The following is a 19,413-nucleotide window of genomic DNA, read 5'->3' as shown; positions in this document are numbered from 1 at the left end:
CCTGCTCACCACATGCTTGTCACATGCTTGTCTATGCTTGTTATATGAAATGCTTGGATTTAATACCTAGTGCCCAAAACAAAAATGAACCCCAAATTTCTTTTACTTTGATACTTGTCATGTTCATATACTTGATATATGTCCTTTAAATAAGTCTGTGTTTATATACACACAGGGAATTTTTTTTTTTTTTTTTTTGGTTTTTCGAGACAGGGTTTCTCTTTATAGCTCTGGCTGTCCTGGAGCTCACTTTGTAGACCAGGCTGGCCTCGAACTCAGAAATCCGCCTGCCTCTGCCTCCCGAGTGCTGGGATTAAAGGCGTGCGCCACCACGCCCGGCTTATTTATATTTTGATAAATATAAAATTTAAAAATTTTCAGTCTAATAGAAGAAAGTAAAACATGTTTGCCAGGACTTCAGCTGATCATTTAAAATACATAGCTGTTTAAGATACAGTCAAACTATGTAATATTTTCAGCAGCCTAGACTACATAGTTAAGCATTTGTTTCACAATGACATAAAGCTGGGTGTGACACACACCTGTAGTCCTATGCCTGGGGAGATGGTGGCAGGTAGATTGAGTTTAAGACCAACCTAAGCTAAATAAAGAATTCCTGTCTTAATCTCTTGAAAAAAGAAGATAAAGGAAAGAAAATTTGAGCATTGGCTAAATGTTGGACATTAAGTGGTAATTGTTAGTTCTTTAGCTGTGGCAGGGATACTTAATCCTACTGTACAGACATATAGTTAAAATACCTTTGGAAGAAATCGCACACTATCATTTTCTGCAAAATAAAATGAAACGAGTCTGCTTGGGTCTAAAAGTAGCTTGGCCATTAGCAGCAGACTGGGTAAGCTGTGGTTCTGATTGATGACAGTTCACTGCACCATTTTTCCTACTTTTGAATGTGGTAGAATTTCTTCTAACAATGAGCGACTTTTACTGCGTGTACATTATATCTTTGGGGACAACAATTAATTTAAATATTTCTATATTAAGCCAGGTATAGCGGCAACATGTATGTCATGCTTGCACTAAGTAGGCAGAAGCAGAAGCATTCATGAGTTACCAGGGCTACAGAGCAAGTTCCAGGGACTGTGACCACATATCCCCAAAGGAAAAAAAAAAGAAAAAAACCATACTAAATATAACAAATATTATAGCTGTCTAAATATGAAAATAAAACATATACTTAATATACAATTGAAAATTTTATTATGAAATTTAGAATATTTTAGTCTTTTCTTAAATTTTACTTTTACTTTTTAAGTGTGTGTCAGTTTGTGGGTGTGTATAAGCACAGGCACTACTACCCTCAAAGGCCAGAAGAGGGCATCAGATCCACTGCAGTTGGTGGTACGGGTGGTTAGGAGCTCCCTGGTGTGGGTGCTAGGAACCAAACTCCGGCCCTCTATGAGAGCAGAAATACTCTTAGCTACTGAGCCATTCCTCCAGCCCAAATATTTTATTATTAAATGAAGGAAATTTGAGTTAGGAGAGTGTCTTGGACCACTCAGAAGTTGCTAGGTCTATGTGATCCGAGTTCAATCCCAGAAATTCACATGGTGAAAGGAGAAAACCACGCCTGCAAGTTGTTCTCTGACCTCTTTATTGGTCACACAAACAAATGTAAGGACGGGAGGTGTCTAATGCACCCTATCTAAGAAAGCAGGGGTCATAGGAAGTTGGTGACTGAGACTTGCACATGAACATTTACATGAGTTACATAAAAGCTCTTACTTTTGTCTTTATAGCAGACCAGCAGTTGCATTAATTCGAAAGTTAATAGCTGTACTAGAATCAATTGAACGCCTACCTCTCCATTTATATGACACACCAGGATCCACGTATAACCTCCAGGTGAGTGTGAGAAACAGAGCTGTCACAACCAAGTGTGTAAGAGCAGTGATAGGCTTTACTTTTATGTAACAAGACTTTCCTGTTGGATTAAGGACAATTTTCATTTTAATCTTTAAGATTCTACTTTAAATGCTACTTGATTTCTTAGGAAGGATTTATGATTTCTTAGGAAGGATTTATGAATGTTCTGGCTTCATTTAAACACATCACATGTATGCAGAACCAGAGGAGGCAAGAAGATGGTGCCACATCTCCCAGAACCAGGATCAGAGGTGGTTGTGGGCTGTCATGTGGGTGATGGGAATTAGAACAAATGCTCTTAGCTATTGAACCATCTCTAGCCCATTCTATTTTTTAAATTGACTTTTAAAATGGCACTATATGTGTTATTTCAAATCTGTCTTGTATGGTATTAGATGGTATAATTATATTACATTTAATAAACATTGTAAGTAAGATATATTTTATAGACTATTTTTTAAGTTGAAAAATCAAGTTAAAAGATTCAAATTATAGCCGGGCGTGGTGGCGCACGCCTTTAATCCCAGCACTGGGGAGGCAGAAGCAGGCAGATTTCTGAGTTCGAGGCCAGCCTGGTCTACAAAGTGAGTTCCAGGACAGCCAGGACTATACAGAGAAACCCTGTCTCGAAAAACAAAAAAAAAAAAAAAAAAGATTCAAATTATAAGTTTGGTTTAGTCTTAGTTCAGTTGCACTGTTATAAGAAAAAACAGATACCAGATACAGTTTTGGAGCCTGGGCATTTGTATATAGCAGCATCAGTAGATTTGGTGTCTAGTTTATGGCTTCTTTATACCATGTGTTCACATGCTTAAAAAAAAAAAAAAAAGAACAAGCTCTAGTAGGTTTTTATCTTTTGTTGTTGTTGTTCGTTCTTGTTGAGACAAGGTTTCTCACTCTATGGTCCTGGCTAACCTGGAGCTGAAAGAGTTCACTTGCCTCTTTGCTCTCTAATTATGGGAATACAGCCATGAGCCACCATGTTCACCCTTCTTTCTGACTTCTAACTAGTTCCTGAGGACTGTACCGGTGCATTAATCACCTGCCAGAGTTCTACTTAACACACTTACACTCTAGTTTCTCTCCCCTCTCTTCTCTGGATATCTGTGCTGAGATAGAGAAAAAGAAAAGTGACAGTAAGTTCCACTCTCTGTAACGAAGGCTCTGGGTCTCGTGCTGTCAGCGATTCTTCCAACTCACTGCTCAGCTGGGAATGACCCTCAGTTCTCCCAGTGGGTGCAAATTACATGTTTTCATTTGTTCTTAGTTTCTCTGTGTAGCCCTGGCTGTCCTGGAACTCACTTTGTAGGCAAAGCTGGCCTTGAAACTCAGAGATCCACCTACCTCTGCCTAGTGCTAGTATTAAAGATGTGTGCCTCCTCCCTTGCCTAGCCTCCAATTAAACTCTTTAAAACATCATATTAGATTTTTTTTTTTTTTACACTTCATACATTATTTCATTTAATTTTGATCAAATGTGTCTTCTTCACCTCCCCTTACAACTCCTCCTGGAGCCCTTCCTCCGTCTCCCCGATTTCATATCATATATAGATATAAACCCTACTGAGAAGAGTTAGGTTTATCTACATGAATGTGCTATAGAGCTGTCCACTATAACATGGGCAGACTTCCAGCAGCCCTGCTCTTGAGAGTCTGGAGTTTCCCAGCTAGGCGTGGGACCTTGTAAGCTCTCACTCCATGCTGCAGGGTTGACTAGATTGATCTCGTGGGGATGTTATGGAGGCAACCACAGTTGTTGACAGTTCATGAGTATAACTGCTGCCATGTCCAGGAACATCTTTTACTAGTTCTTCCTGACTGCTGGCTTTTACATACTCTTTTCTACCTCTGCTCCTCGGTGTTTACTGAGCCTTGGCTGGGAGTGAAAATTGATGTCCCATTTGGGGACCTTGATCACTTGTGGTTCTTTGTATTAACCTCTGACCACTGCAAAAATATGTTCCTTTGATGAAGGATGAGAGCTTGATGGAGCCTCTTGAGTGCTTTGAACTCTCGATCCTCCTGTCTTCATCATCAGATGTTTGCTTTATAGATGTGTCACCATGCTCAGCCTCCTTTTAACTTTCTGTATCGTTAGTTAGAGCTTTCAGAAACCTTTTTGTTCTTATTAATCATAGCCTGGTTTTAGACATATATACCTAGAGATATGATATATCCCAATCATTGATTCTATTCTTTTGCTAGTGCCAAGATCTAAATATGGCAAAACAAAACAAAACAAAAACCCCAGAACAACCACAAAACCACATTTCACTGCTGATATCCCAGCCTCGATCTATACCACATACTCTATGAATCTATACCACATACTCTGTGGATTAAGTTAGTATTGCCTAGAAGACCCTGCTTTAGTAAGTTGTGCTTTTATTTAACTTATTCTATATGAAATTGTTACAGTGTGTAGAATAGTTTCTTTTAAATTTAGCATTTAATTATCAGCTAAGTATTTACTTTGCCAAAGCAGTGTCTACTCAGTGCGAGTGAAGTTTTTGTAACTGCCTAATCTTTCTTGTTACATAGCAAGATCCTATTTCAAAAAGCAAAGCAAAACAAAAAAAAAGGAAAACCAAACCTAACCAACCAAAAACCAAACAAGAAATCTCACCCGAGTTACTAATGCCACGTGACTCCAGCTTAGAGTCCAGAGCTCTCCATTCAGGGAGTCTCTGTGATTATAGACGTACTGAGAAAGATGGGGAGGGCTACTTTGTGTGTCAGGCAGACAGTTTACAGAACAAAGATACTGATCAATTGATTTTTGGCTTTATCCTTGAGTAAATTGAAGGATAGCTCAGACAAGGAATTCACTTCCTCGAATCTATGTAGGATTGCTAATGTCTTCAAAACAATTCTTGGGCTGGAGAGATACCTCAGTGGTTAAGAGCACTGACTGCTCTTCCAGAGGTCTTGAGTTCAATTCCCAGCAACCACATGGTGGCTGTAATGGGATCTTCTGGTGTGTCTGAAGAGAGTAACAGTGTACTCATATACATAAGTAAATATTTTTTTTAAATTCTTCTGTGTAATAGCCACCAATCGCAGACACTATTACATACGCCAGCAAGATTTTGCTGAAGGGACCCTGATATAGCTGTCTCTTGTGAGGCTATGCCAGTGCCTGGCAAACACAGAAGGGTGGGGGGAGGGTATAGGGGACTTAAAGGATAGCATTTGAAATGTAAATGAAGTAAATACCTAATAAAAAATTGGAGATAAAAAAACAAACAAAAAATTCTTATGTGTATAAGTATTATGTCTGCACCTAAGTATACCGTGTGTATGTCTGATGCCCGCGGAAGCCAGAGGAGGGTATTGGATCCCCTGACTCTGGAATGGAAGATGAGGTTGTCAGCTAGCTGCATGTAGTTGAGGGAAACATCCTGGTCTTTCGGGAAGAACAGAAAGTGCTCTTAAAGGCTGGGTCCCTCTTCAGCCTCCCAGTGTCTTTTATTCTTATTCTTATTTTTATTCTTATGTTTTTGTTGGTTTGTTTGTTTTTTGAGACAGGGTTTCCTGTAACCCAGGCTGGCCTTGAACTCCTTAATGTAGATAAAGATGACCTTGAACTCTCAGTCTTCCTTCTACCTCCCAAGTATTGGGATGATAATTGTGAGCCGATGTGTTAGGCTTCTGTGGGGCTGGGACTGAACCCAGGACAGGTAGTCTGCTGGCTGAACCATATCCCTAGCCTTTTGTACATTTTCATTTCAGAAAGTTGTGTAAAAATCCAAAGAAGCAAGGTCAAATGTGCCAAATGCCTAAGTAAATATTTAGCAGTGTTTCTGTAGGAATTAAGATTATGTAGGGGCTGGCGAGATGGCTCAGCAGGTAAGAGCACTGACTGTTCTTCCAAAGGTCCTGAGTTCAAATCCCAGCAACCACATGGTGGCTCACAACCATCCGTAATGAGATCTGACGCCCTCTTCTGGAGTGTCTGAAGACAGCTACAGTGTACTTACATAGAATAAATAAATAAATCTTTTTTTAAAAATTAAAAAAAAAAGATTATGTAGAAATAAAGCTTACTGAAATCCATTACATGCTAAAGTGTATCAGATGAAAAATTATCTTGCATTTTTAACTTTATTAGAGCCCAGTATCTTATTCATTTCTTTTTTGGGGGGGGGTGTTTTTTGTTTTGTTTTGTTTTTTTGATATTTCAAGACAGGGTTTCTCTGTGTAGCCTTGGCTGTCCTGGAACTCACTTTGTAAACCAGGCTGGCCTCAGAACTCAGAAATCCACCTGCCTCTGCCTCCCGAGTGCTGGGATTAAAGGTGTGCACCACCACGCCTGGCTATCATATTCATTTCTGTTGCTGTGATATAGTATACTAATTAAAAGCAAATTAGTGGGAAAGGGGGTTAACTAACTACAATTCCAGATTATAGCTGTTTTAGGGTTTCCATTGCTGTGAAAAGATACCATGTCCCAGGTAACTGTCATAAAGGACAACATTTAATTAAGGCTGGCTTAACAGGTTCAGAGGTTCAGTCCATTATCATCAAGGTAGGAAGCAAGGCAGACATGGTGATAGAAAAGGACCTGAGTTTTCTATATCCTGATCCAACTGCAGCCAGAAGAGGACTGTCCTCTAGGCAGCTAGGAAGAGGGTCACAAAGCCTACCCCCACTGTCATACATTTCCTTCAACAAGGCCACATCTAACAGTGCCATTCTCTGGGCCAAGTATATTCAAACCACCACAACAGTCCACCATTGTGGGGAAGTCACAGAAGCAGGAGCTTGAGACAAGTCACATCACAGTTAGGAGCAGAGCGAATGTGCCCGTGCTGCCTGATTGCTTGTTCAGTCAGGTAGCTTTCTTTACTCTCAAAATGGGGCTGCCCACATCTTGGCTGGATCTTCTATATCAATTAAGACAAGTCTACAGGACACACTGATCTAGACCTCTTAGTGGAGGCTCTCCTCTCATGTGAGTCTATGTTCTATAATGTAATGTAAGTTAGCTGACAGTAACCAAGCCTGAGGACCTGAGTTTGATCCCCAGCACCCATGTGATTAAAGGAAAGAACTGATTTCCACAGTTGTTTCCTACTCTACCCCAGCTACATAAACAAAGTGTAAGAATATTTAAAAAGATAACAGCCTAAAAGCTGACTTTTACAGCCAGTGAGTACTTGCCACCAAGCCTGATTCTTAGAACCAACATGGTGAAGGGTGAGGCTGACGCCTGTGGATTGTTCTCTTGATTCCTGCTTGTGTAGATGTACACTTAAACACACACGCACACACAAATCAGTAAGTAAATAGATTCACAAATTATGAAAGGTTCATTATATATGTTGTGGCTTCAAAGGAACAAGTCAATTAGATACTTAAAGTAATTTAACTAATTTATGGCTTACAAGCTATATATTTCTGTGAAAGCATTTCATTTATTTGTTTATTTTAAGATTTATTTATTTATATGTAAGTACACTGCAGCTCTTTTCAGACACACCGGAAGAGGGCATCGGATCTCATTACAGATGCCACCATGTGGTTGCTGGGAATTGAACTCAGGACCTCTGGAAGAGCAGTCAGTGCTCTTAACTGCTGAGCCATCTCTCCAGCCCCCTCATTTATTTATTTTTGTTCTTTGGGGGGTGGAGTAGGGTCTCAGTATGGCTGTCTTGGAACCCAGTGTGCAGGTGAGGCTGGCCTCACACGCATAGATATTCATCTGCTTCTGCCTCCCTAGCACTAGGATTAAAGGGGTGTCCCACCACTCCTGGCTCATCTGAGAAAGTACTTTGTAATTTTACTTAGAGCATGTATATTTAAAGTTTGAAAATTCTAACAAGTTAGCTTGTTTCCTTATAATCAATGTCTGTCATTGAACTTTTTTACAAGACACGTAGAAACATGTACTTGTTTTAATTCCTTATTTTTGAGGCCAGGTTTTGCAGGTCACCCAGGCTGCCCTCAAACTTGTGGCAATTCTCCTGCCTCATTCTCTCAACTGTTGATATTGCAGATATGCCACCGCATTCATTGGTTTTATCCTGGTTTATTGTGGCTATACATTATAACAAATCTCAATTGTTGGTGTTTATATTGGTGAGTAATTTTTACAATGATAACAAAACAAGGTCTTCTCTGAAGAATGTTGATGGTTTTTGTGTAGATACTTACAAGAAGATTACGCTTTCGGTTGGAACGTGCACCTGGTGAAACTGCATTAATAGACCGGACAGGCAGGATGCTGAAGATGGAGCCCTTAGCTACAGTTGAGTCTCTGGAACAGTATCTGCTGAAAATGGTGAGCTCCGTGTGGCAGGGCTTTGTGAGATAGACCTTCTCCATTACTTTGACCCTTTGTAGGAAAGTCACATAAATGTGTATCCAGAGTTATGGTAATGCTACTTTTAGAAATCTGTTTTAGAAAACACGTGGTGGCGCACGCCTTTAATCCCAGCACTTGGGAGGCAGAGGCAGGCGGATTTCTGAGTTCGAGGCCAGCCTGGTCTACAAAGTGAGTTCCAGGACAGCCAGGGCTACACAGAAAAACTCTGTCTTGAAAAAAACAAAAAAAACAAAAAAAAAACAAAAGAAAAAAGAAAAAAAAGAGAACATGTCTTAACAACATCCTCAACATAAAGATTTTTATTAATGTTCATTTAATATTGAAATAGTAGACAAAAATCTTAGTACCATTCAATAAAGGTATAGCTACTTACAGGCATAGGCAATCTTCTTCAATCAAGAAAATATTAACATTACATTGTTTGGAGACCGTGTGTTATAGCCAGGGGTGCAGCTGAGCTGTTTTTGAACTCCCTGGTCCTCCTGTTTCACCTCCACCTGCTGGGCTTACAGAGACCACCATTCCCATCTTAAAATGTTGTATTGAAAAAGCAATAAATTGCCTGAGGACAGGAAGGTCGAATGACAGGCCCAAAGTGGAGGGGAGGCCCCAAGACCTGACACTATTGAGGCTATGGAGTGCTCAAAAAAGGGACCTAACATGACTACACTCTGGAAAATCCAGCAAGCAGCTGAAAGAGTCAGATGCAGATATTTGCACCCAATCAATGGACGGAAGCTTCTGTCCCCTGGGGTTGAATTAGGGAAAAGCTGAGGAGGAGGGCCACCATGTGGGAGGACCAGCAGTCTCAATTAGCCTGGATCCCTGAGATGTCTCAGACACTAGATCACCAACCAGGCAGCATACACCAACTGATATGAGGCCCCCAACACATGTACAGCAGAGGACTGCGGCGTCTGGGTTTAGACAGAGGAAAACACACCTAACCCTCCAGAGGCTGGAGGCCCCAAGGAGTTTAGAGGTCTAGTGGGCTGGGAAATAGGGGGTGGGGGCATCCTCGCGGAGAAAGGAGGGCAGGGAGGAGGTATGGGATGTGAAACAGTTGGCGGGTGGACTGGGAGAGGAATGAAATCTGGAGTTTAAAATAAGTAAATAAATAAATGAATAAATAAATAAAAAGAAAGAGCAATAAATTACACATCTGAATCACTGCACCCAAGTTTTTATTTTAATAGAGAATTATGACAGTTACTTCTCAATTTGAATATTATGTAGCTTTAAAGGAATTTGAAGACCAGTGATAATAGAAAATGTTTTAGTTTACTATAATGATGTCATTTTATAAACAAGGCAATTTTTCTATTAAAGTATGTGAGAAATACTCTGATAGAAGTGTGTTTCACTGATACTGTTTGTAGCACATGTAAAATCCTGGGGTGCTTCTCCAGCACTGCAACAAAGCCAAACAGACACAAGCAAACTGTTTCTGATAGCGAGGCTCTTTGGTTATGGGACACCTTATTGTTTTGTATAGTCTTCAGGTGAATCACTCTTAGCTAGGTGATTATGTCATAACACAATTGACTTGGAAAAGGAGAGAAAGGGTGGCTCAATGTTGTTTAAAATGGAGTTCTTAAGAGGAAAGCCTTCTGTGTTTACTTTATTTAGGTGGCAAAGCAGTGGTACGACTTTGACCGATCCTCATTCGTTTTTGTTCGAAAATTAAGAGAAGGCCAAAATTTTATATTCCGGCACCAACATGACTTTGATGAGAATGGAATCATTTACTGGATTGGAACAAATGCAAAGTAAGCTAAATTTCATTAAGCTAAAGTGACAGTGCTTAACTGGGAAAAGGTTTCTTTAGTGAAATGATTAGATGTTCACTGAACATCCTTCCACTTAAGGAACTTTATCTGTTTTGTTTGTTTTGTTTTTTTTCGAGACAGTGTTTCTCTGTGTAGCCCTGGCTGTCCTGGACCTCACTTTGTAGACCAGGCTGGCCTCGAACTCAGAAATCTGCCTGCCTCTGCCTCCCAAGTGCAGGGATTAAAGGCGTGCACCACCACTGCCTGGCAAGGAACTTTATCTTATGTGTTAAATTTAAGATTATACCACAGGCTGGCCTTCAGCTTGCTAAATAGCTAAGGGTGATTTTGAAGTTCTGGTTGCTTTCCATATGCTTGGCTAAAGAAGTGGACGACCATTCTCAGTTTATAATTTGGAATTAAAAACTAATACGAACAAATGCAGATTGCCTTTAAGAAAATGAGATTTCTTCTCATTTTCTGTTTTTGTTTTAATTAAACTGTTTATTTCTGTGCAGAACTGCGTATGAATGGGTAAATCCTGCAGCTTATGGACTTGTAGTCGTCACATCATCAGAAGGAAGGAATCTGCCCTATGGCCGCTTGGAGGACATACTAAGTCGAGATAATTCAGCTTTAAATTGTCACAGCAATGATGATAAAAATGCCTGGTTTGCCATAGATCTGGGTGTCTGGGTAATACCTTCAGCATACACACTTCGTCATGCTCGTGGCTATGGAAGGTCTGCACTGAGAAATTGGGTTTTCCAGGTATCCAAAGATGGACAGAACTGGACTTCTTTGTATACCCATGTTGATGACTGCAGTCTCAATGAACCAGGGTTAGTTGAGGAGTCTTTGAAAATTGGGGAAAATCAGTAAAGAGCCTTGTTTCTTTTTATGATTGTATATTGTAGAGTTCTGTTTTTTTTTTTTTAATGTTAAGATATTTTTCTAAAAACAAATTACTTGATATATAGTTTAGACATTGGAAGTTTGAAATACTGGCTTTACTGAAAGTATGAAAAAAATCAGATTGGAGGCCAGTCAGGGTCTGTGGAGTAAAGCCTTTTGTTGCCAGACTGATAACCTGAGTTTGAGCCTCAGAATCCATATGGTGGACAGAGCCAACTCCTACAAGTTGTTCTTTAACAGGTATGTGTCCTTGGACAGGTGCTCCCTTGTACATGTTCAGACACACCACACACACATACCACATACATACCACACATACCACACACACACACACACACACACACACACACACACACAAAAAGCAGCTGAAAGGATAGCTCAGAGGTAAAGAGCTCTCACTGCTCTTCAGGGAACCTGGGGTCTGGTTCCCAGACCCCACTTGGCAGCAGATAACAGTGTTTTTCCGGGATCTGCTGCCCTCTTCTGGCCTCTGAGGATACTGCATGCACATAGTGCACTTTACATTCAGCCAAAACATGCTTAAAAATGTGTCTTACAATAAAAATAGAAATTAAAAAAAAAAATAGAATGTCTTTTATAGAGTTTAGGTTACATTTTGATAAAAAGCTGACCGTATTTGTGTAAGCACTTTATGAGAACTATATAGCACACAAATGTAAGGAAAGCGATAAATGCTCCCCACACTTATGTAATCATCATATCATGTAATAAGATGAACAGATGTTCAACTTACTACCAGTAGTTATTGTAGCGGTATGGCTAACTGAAGAATATCTTATTTTTATGAATTCCTATTTTTTTTCTGTAAGTGTAGGTATGAATTTTGTATGTGTGCTACTAAGAGTTGAACAGAAAACTTGTGATTGGCTGAGCACAATTAGATTTTTTAAAAATTTCTTCTAAATTGATTTCCATATTTGATATAGCATGAAAGGTAGTGGTATTATCATTAGGATTAGTGCTCAAAGATTTTAAGTTTTAAAGTTAAAAGTTTTAATACATTTAAAATGTCAAGAATTTACAAAGAAATTTCATTTTTAAAGTACTTCTTTTCCTTTTAAACAGGATCCTTTTGTATTAACCAAATCATTTGGCACTGTAAATAAACTAAATATCTTTAAATTTTCATATTTAATGTTTTATTCAGGTTTGTAAACAATTTGTTTTGTTTGTTTTTGGAGATACAGTCTTACTATGTAGCCCTCGACTGTCTGGAACTCAGTCTGTATTCCAGGCTGGCCTTGAATTTATAGCCATCTCTATCTGCCTCTGTTTCCTGGGTGCTGGGATTAAAGGCATGAAATACTGCCTAGTTTTTCTAATTTTTGTGATCAAATTTTAAGTGACAATTAAGGCTATGTTCTTTTTTCTAAAGTTTGTTATTGTATAAAAATGTTCTTGCACTATCTTTTTTCATGTAATTTTTAAAAAAAATCATTTTAAAACACTTTCTGTCTAATGCATTTACAGGTCAACTGCAACATGGCCCCTTGACCCAGCGAAAGATGAAAAACAAGGGTGGCGGCATGTTCGGCTGAAGCAGATGGGGAAGAACGCCAGTGGACAGACGCATTACCTCTCGCTCTCCGGCTTTGAACTCTATGGCACTGTGAATGGCGTGTGCGAAGACCAGCTAGGTAATGAAAGGACTTGAGGCCTTCCCAGCTTTCTACAACTGTTTAGTAAAGTGACTTGGTTTATATTTCTCTAATTCTGATCTCCCAGGGAAAGCAGCTAAAGAAGCAGAAGCTAATCTTAGAAGGCAGAGGCGCCTGGTGCGCTCTCAGGTCCTCAAGTACATGGTTCCAGGAGCACGTGTTATCAGAGGCCTTGATTGGAAGTGGCGAGATCAGGATGGCAGCCCGCAGGGAGAAGGCACAGTCACAGGCGAGCTGCACAATGGTGAGTCGTGGTTAGAACCTGGTATTGAACCCTGTGTCTTCCTTCCGTCTTCGGATACTTTGTAAATTGTATAAATAATAGCAGACATTTTTATAAGAACTGATAATGACGGAACATTAAAATGAAAAGAGCTGGAAGTAGTGGCATCTGTCTGTAATCTCAGCACCCAGAGGCAGGGGCAGGGGCAGGATCTCTGTGTATGAGGCAGGGGCAGGATCTCTGTGTACGAGGCCAACCTAATGGGTCCAGGCCACCCAGAGCTTCATGGTTGAGACCCTTTCTAAAAAGTAACAACTCATTGACTTAGAATAAATAGTTAAAACAGAATTTTGGATTTTGACTAGAATCTATTTGCTAATATTGTAGTGATTATGGAGCTAATATTAAGTATTTCAAGATACACTTCTTCTCGTTTTCCTTTGTGTATTGTTCTCAAGTTACCACCAATTCCTGATAGGAATTTCTTGGTAGTTTTAGGATTTAGGCAGTGCCTCTTTATTGTACTAAAGACACAAAGAAGAGAAAGGATTCGTGTTCACAGTTATTTTTCTATAGAGCAAGGAATAAGGAGTAGTTTCTTGATCACTTAGTAGACAATTACAGTCTACCAGCCTCTGGAGGGAATTTAAACTGTGTTCTGTAGTAGACAGTTACAGTCTACCAGCCTCTGGAGGGAATTTAAACTGTGTTCTGTAGTAGACAATTACAGTCTACCAGCCTCTGGAGGGAATTTAAACTGTGTTCTGTAGTAGGGCTAATTGTACAAAGAAAGTAAATTCATTTTAATCTTTGTGCTATAGATTTTAGCAAAAGTCCTTATCCAAATAATAAGCTGCTGTTAACTCCCACTGCAGCTGCCTGGCTGTTTCTTTTTAACATTTACGGGTTTACTTAGTAGCAAGAGATTTGCTTGAATCATAGTAGTTCTTTCTTACCAATTATACTGAGCATTAAAAATGTAAAATGTTTATATTCTTACTTGCTAATATTTAAGGAGCTATAATAAAAATTACAGGCCTGGGACTCTGGCTCAGTTGGTAGATGGCTGGCTCCATGTATGTCAAGCCCTGGGTTTGATTCTTACATGTTTCTGATCCTCCAAATGTTGAAATTCAGTTTTAGCTTTAAACACGTCAGAGTTTTAAGTTTTCAAATACATTTCCCACAATAAGGAATCTTTATCTATGTTTGGAGCATAGGAATATTTTATATTTAGGTGTAAATGTTTTTACCTTTTAAAAAAAGTTTTCTCAAACCTAATATAAATGGGGTGCACTTTTTAGTGTATTCCCACATTGCATCGGGTACACACCCATTGCTCTTCTGAAGAGCCTCTGTGTTGGTAGAACCACCTGTTTATCCCCTTAGTCTACAGAATTGTAAAGGGACTCTGTTAAACTTCATCTGTGCAATGGTCAAAGCAAAATACCATTAACTTGTCTTCTGGGTAAAACATGCATATTTATATTTAATAATATTCATATACATATATATGTGTGTATGTGTGGAGAGAGCGAGAGAGATTGATAATTTGAGTATATATTGGTATCAATGCAATACAAGTCTCAACTTTATTTGATACTGGGATGTATTTTTGAACCTTTTCTTATACTTCCTCTGTAGCAAATGAGAAACTTAAATGTTGGTTCTTCAAAAGTTATTTCAGCATACGAATACAAAATATATATAATATGCTTATATTATATCTACAATATATATACTATCTAAGCTTATGCAGACTTGAAGCAGTCAGTTTTCCTTTCAAATAACTCATAAATAGATAAAGTGCAGGCGGCTCAGTGCTCCTCTGAGCCCCCTTATACACATGAACTTCGTGTCAAGTGCTCAGGGATGCTTAAATCTACTTAAGCTCTATACAAGCTCAGTGTACTTCCAAGTCAAAGTTCTTAATGTGTGTCTCCCCCTGGGGAGTTAGCCTCTAACTGAAGTAACACTGAACTTTCTATTAGCTTCCTTCTTAGTCAACTATTTTTTGGGGGGTTTTGGAATTTTATTACCCCTTTCAAAAAACTAACATTTTTCATATGTAAGTATAGATCCAATATCTTTTAATTTGTTACTAGCTTTGGTATATAAATCCTCAAAGAACTCAACTTGTTTTAAATTGTTTCTCGGGTGTTTTTGTGCATACTCAAACCTAGTAAACTAAACCATAAAATCAAGTAACCACTATACTGTGAGAAGACAAGTGAAATGCCAGCTTAGTATTTTATTTGAGCTAGTAATCTCAAATTTCTGTAAGTGACATAAGCATGCTTTATCTGTCATTTTTAAGATTTTATTCCAACCTTTGAAATTAATGGTTAGTGCTTTTTTCAAGAAGAAACATTTGATATAGTCATATAGTCACGTGTAACAGGTCAAAAATCTTCACTTGTTGAAATCTCAGGTTTTTTCTTTTATAACTAATATTGTTTCTGTAGTTGGAAATGCAGTTTAGTGGTAGATGCCTGTATATGTCAGGCCTTAGATTTCGCCCTCAGCATCAATTTTTAAAAGTTTTTTTTCCCTTTTAACAGAATAGATGTAAATAATCACTTTTTAATGTTTTTATATATCACTAGTTGGCCTGGTGGTGGTGACACTTGGGAGGCAGAGGCAGGCAGATTTCTGAGTTGACTAGCCTGGTCTACAGAGTGAGCTCCAGAACAGCCAGGGCCACACAGAGAAACCCTGTCTTGGATAAAAGAAAAAAATTTTCCAGTCTTGGGCTGTCCAGAGATAAATCTAATAAAAGGAAGAATTTTAGAGATATCCCAGAAACATCGTATATAATGCATACTTCATATTATTATGTGAGAATTAAATAGTATAGACCTTCAGATAGACTAATAATAGTATCAAATAATATTTTAATTAATCTGAGTTCAAAACTTGTCTTTTAGTTGGCAAACCTGTTGGTTAGCAATTGAGGGAAGTACAGCGCCATGAAACGCTGATCCCGTTTGTGGAGCTACTGTCTAACGCTCCTCTCTGCTTTCTGCTGGGTCTCACAAACTCCTGTCCCTTTCCAGGCTGGATTGATGTCACCTGGGATGCTGGTGGCTCAAACTCTTACCGTATGGGCGCAGAAGGAAAATTTGACCTCAAGCTTGCACCAGGGTACGACCCTGATACAGTGGCATCACCCAAACCTGTTTCATCCACTGTTTCAGGCACAACGCAATCATGGAGCAGCTTGGTGAAAAACAACTGTCCAGACAAGACGTCTGCTGCTGCAGGCTCCTCAAGTAGAAAAGGAAGCAGCAGTTCTGTGTGTAGCGTGGCCAGTAGCAGCGACATCAGCTTGGGTTCGACCAAAACGGAACGGAGATCAGAAATTGTAATGGAACACAGTATAGTTTCAGGAGCTGATGTCCATGAACCAATTGTTGTTCTTTCATCTGCTGAAAACGTCCCTCAAACAGAAGTAGGGTCATCTTCCAGTGCAAGCACCAGCACCCTAACAGCGGAAACGGGAAGTGAAAATGCGGAAAGGAAGTTAGGCCCTGATAGTTCTGTTCGAGCTCCTGGGGAGTCTAGTGCGATATCCATGGGGATTGTTAGCGTTAGCTCTCCTGATGTTAGTTCAGTATCTGAATTAACCAATAAGGAAGCAGCTTCACAACGACCCCTTAGCTCTTCGGCAAGTAACAGACTGTCAGTGAGCTCTCTGTTGGCAGCCGGGGCCCCTATGAGCTCCAGTGCGAGTGTACCTAACCTGTCCTCAAGAGAGACGTCTAGCTTGGAGAGCTTTGTCAGGAGAGTGGCAAACATAGCACGGACTAATGCCACCAACAACATGAACCTAAGCCGAAGCAGCAGTGACAACAACACTAACACTTTGGGGAGGAACGTGATGAGCACCGCAAGTAAGTGAGCTTTGCTTCTGGGGTCCAGTGCTTCCTCTGAGGGAGCTGAGGCTAGCCATGTCAGACAGACTGCCCTCATGAGATGCAGCACTTGGGAACTGGGAAGTCAAGGTCTGAGGAATCTACAGTAGCTCAGGAGTTGAGAGGAGCTTGCATTTTATAAGAGATGGCTAAACAAAACTACACGACAGATTAGCTGACCAGTGAGTGTGAAATCGCACCGTTCCCACGGCACGCCTCTCACTCAGCTCCTGTACTCACTTTAGCTTCCAAACGCTACCTAACTCTAATTTTAAGTTACTAATGGGGCCAAGTGATTCCCATAAAATTACAATAAAATTAATTCTGTTGCTTATATTTTGTGAAAGCTAGGCTTTAAAAGGTAATTATGGTCTTTTTTTTTCTTTTAAGATTTGTTTATTTATTATATGTAAGTACACTGTAGCTGTCTTCAGACACTCCAGAAGAGGGCGCCAGATCTCATTACGGATGGTTGTGAGCCACCATGTGGTTGCTGGGATTTGAACTCTGGACCTTTGGAAGGGCAGTCGGGTGCTCTTACCCACTGAGCCATCTCACCAGCCCCTCTTTTTTTTTTTTTTTTTTTGGTTTTCAAGACCGGGTTTCTCTGTGTAGCCCTGGCTGTCCTGGAACTCACTTTGTAGACCAGGCTGGCCTTGAACTCAGAAATCCGCCTGCCTCTGCCTCCCAAGCGCTGGGATTAAAGGCGTGTGCCACCACTCCCCGGCGGTAATTATGTTTTTAAAACAGTTAAGTTTTAGTTGGTTTTCAGTTTGGTTCCCAAAGTTGTTGCTGAAATGTTCTCATTATTAATGTATTTCATGAAATTAAAAAAATATTTATCTTGTTTTTTTTTTTTTTTTTTTTTTTTTTTTTTTTTTTAGGTTCCTTCAATACTGCGTATTTAACTGATTTGCTTCATTTTTATTTTTAGCTTCTCCACTTATGGGTGCTCAGAGTTTCCCTAATTTGACCACACCTGGTACTACATCAACAGTGACAATGTCAACATCGAGTGTTACGAGCAGCAGCAATGTAGCTACGGCAACCACAGTTTTATCAGTGGGTCAATCATTAAGTAATACTTTAACCACCAGCCTCACATCAACTTCTAGTGAGAGTGACACAGGCCAGGAAGCAGAATATTCCTTATATGGTAAGTTACAGATCAAAGTTTATTAACTATACAATCCATCCATCCATCCTTAACATGGTGCTTTTTCCTTGGAATTCTTGATGAGGAATGGAATTTGAGGTAAGGTCTTTTTTTTTTTTTTTTTGGTTTTTCGAGACAGGGTTTCTCTGTGTAGCCCTGGCTGTCCTGGCACTCACTTTGTAGACCAGGCTGGCCTCGAACTCAGAAATCCGCCTGCCTCTGCCTCCCGAGTGCTGGGATTAAAGGCGTGCGCCACCACGCCCGGCTGTTTGAGGTAAGGTCTTACTTTGTAGCCTTAGCTGGTCTAGAACTTACTATGTAAACCTGGCTGGCTTTAAATTCACCTGTCTCTGCCTCCTGAGTGCTGGGATTAAAGGTGTGCACACCATCTCCATTCTTACATATTTTCAACCTTTTATATAAAATAATGTCTGTATAAAATGGAAAAACTCCATGATGAAGAGAAGATTAAAAAAATTATCTGGTTATAGGGCTAGGAAGATGGCTCAGGGGTTAGTGTAGTTGTTGGTCCTACTGACCCAGGTTTTTAGGAAAAAAAAAATTAATAAAACATGTAGAGCCGGGCGTGGTGGCGCACGCCTTTAATCCCAGCACTCGGGAGGCAGAGGCAGGCAGATTTCTGAGTTCGAGGCCAGCCTGGTCTACAAAGTGAGCTCCAGGACAGCCAGGGCTATACAGAGAAACCCTGTCTCGAAAAACAAACAAACAAACAAACAAACATGTAGAGTATCTACCTTTCAACCTGATCAGGTACATACCTGTGTGAATGGGTTTTTTTTTGTTTAAGCTAAAGGGAATTGTGTCCTTTAGCTATTTCTTTTACTCAGTGTATTTGAAAATATATCCCATTGTTTGATGTGTTTCTACAACATTTGGAATTACTGCCAAATATTCCACTATAGGGTCATCGTGATAAGTTATATGCTTTGTAGAACAGTTACAACTTTTTCTTTCTCATAAACATAAATATACAGCCTAGTATTGCTGTGGATTGCCTTCGGTTTAGTTCTTTAAAGTAATTACTTCCAAAACAGTTGTCTTCCTGTCAAGATGGGTTGAAATATTTTTTATTTTTTACCACATAGCCTTGATCATGTTTATTGTCTCCCCTTTGGCAATACTAGAAATCAAACCCAGGACTCACAGGTTAGGAGAGCCCTCTGTCCTTTAACTGTATATTCTGCCCTCTGTTCTTTCAAAAAAATATTTTTGATACTTTCAAAGATGAGCTTACGTATGCACATATGAATATGAGTATTGGAATCCAGAACAGGACGTCAGATCCCTAGAAACTAGAGTTACAGGTGATTGTGATCTGCTCAGCATGACTGCTGGGGACTGAACTCATGTCCTTTGCAAGAACAAGTGCTCTCAACTGTTGAGCTATCTCTCCAGCTCTTCACTTTAGTTTTGGACCGTGGTGATCTAAATAGGGCTGTGAGTTTGCCATGTGAAAGGGAGTAAAATGTGGAGGCTGTTGGCTGTGATGAAATTCCTCTTCTTTGTGCCTGACACTGAAGGACC

General features: G+C 39.7%; 1 protein-coding gene across 8 annotated transcripts in view; it reads left to right on the top strand.

The window, feature by feature from the left end:
* Positions 1–19,413, top strand: part of Hectd1 (HECT domain E3 ubiquitin protein ligase 1) — an 88,023-nt gene that overhangs the window by 44,683 nt on the left and 23,927 nt on the right. For 4 of the 8 annotated variants that reach the window (XM_085830362.1, XM_085830358.1, XM_085830361.1 and 1 more), the window contains exons 19-26: positions 1,758–1,863; positions 8,033–8,167; positions 9,842–9,981; positions 10,500–10,823; positions 12,388–12,554; positions 12,643–12,819; positions 15,996–16,691; positions 17,647–17,868. In XM_085830362.1, coding sequence (XP_085686488.1) covers positions 1,758–1,863; positions 8,033–8,167; positions 9,842–9,981; positions 10,500–10,823; positions 12,388–12,554; positions 12,643–12,819; positions 15,996–16,691; positions 17,647–17,868 — 1,967 coding nt within the window. Of the gene's footprint in view, positions 1–1,757; positions 1,864–8,032; positions 8,168–9,841; positions 9,982–10,499; positions 10,824–12,387; positions 12,555–12,642; positions 12,820–15,854; positions 16,692–17,646; positions 17,869–19,413 lie in introns of all 8 variants that reach the window. The other 4 variants (XM_085830360.1, XM_085830356.1, XM_085830359.1 and 1 more) reach the window with 1 other exon arrangement.

This window comes from Mus caroli, unplaced genomic scaffold (assembly GCF_978045245.1).
Source record: "Mus caroli unplaced genomic scaffold, Mus_caroli_1 scaffold_14, whole genome shotgun sequence".
In the NCBI taxonomy this organism is placed as follows: domain Eukaryota; kingdom Metazoa; phylum Chordata; class Mammalia; order Rodentia; family Muridae; genus Mus; species Mus caroli.
This window is presented reverse-complemented; position numbering and strand designations above follow the sequence as displayed.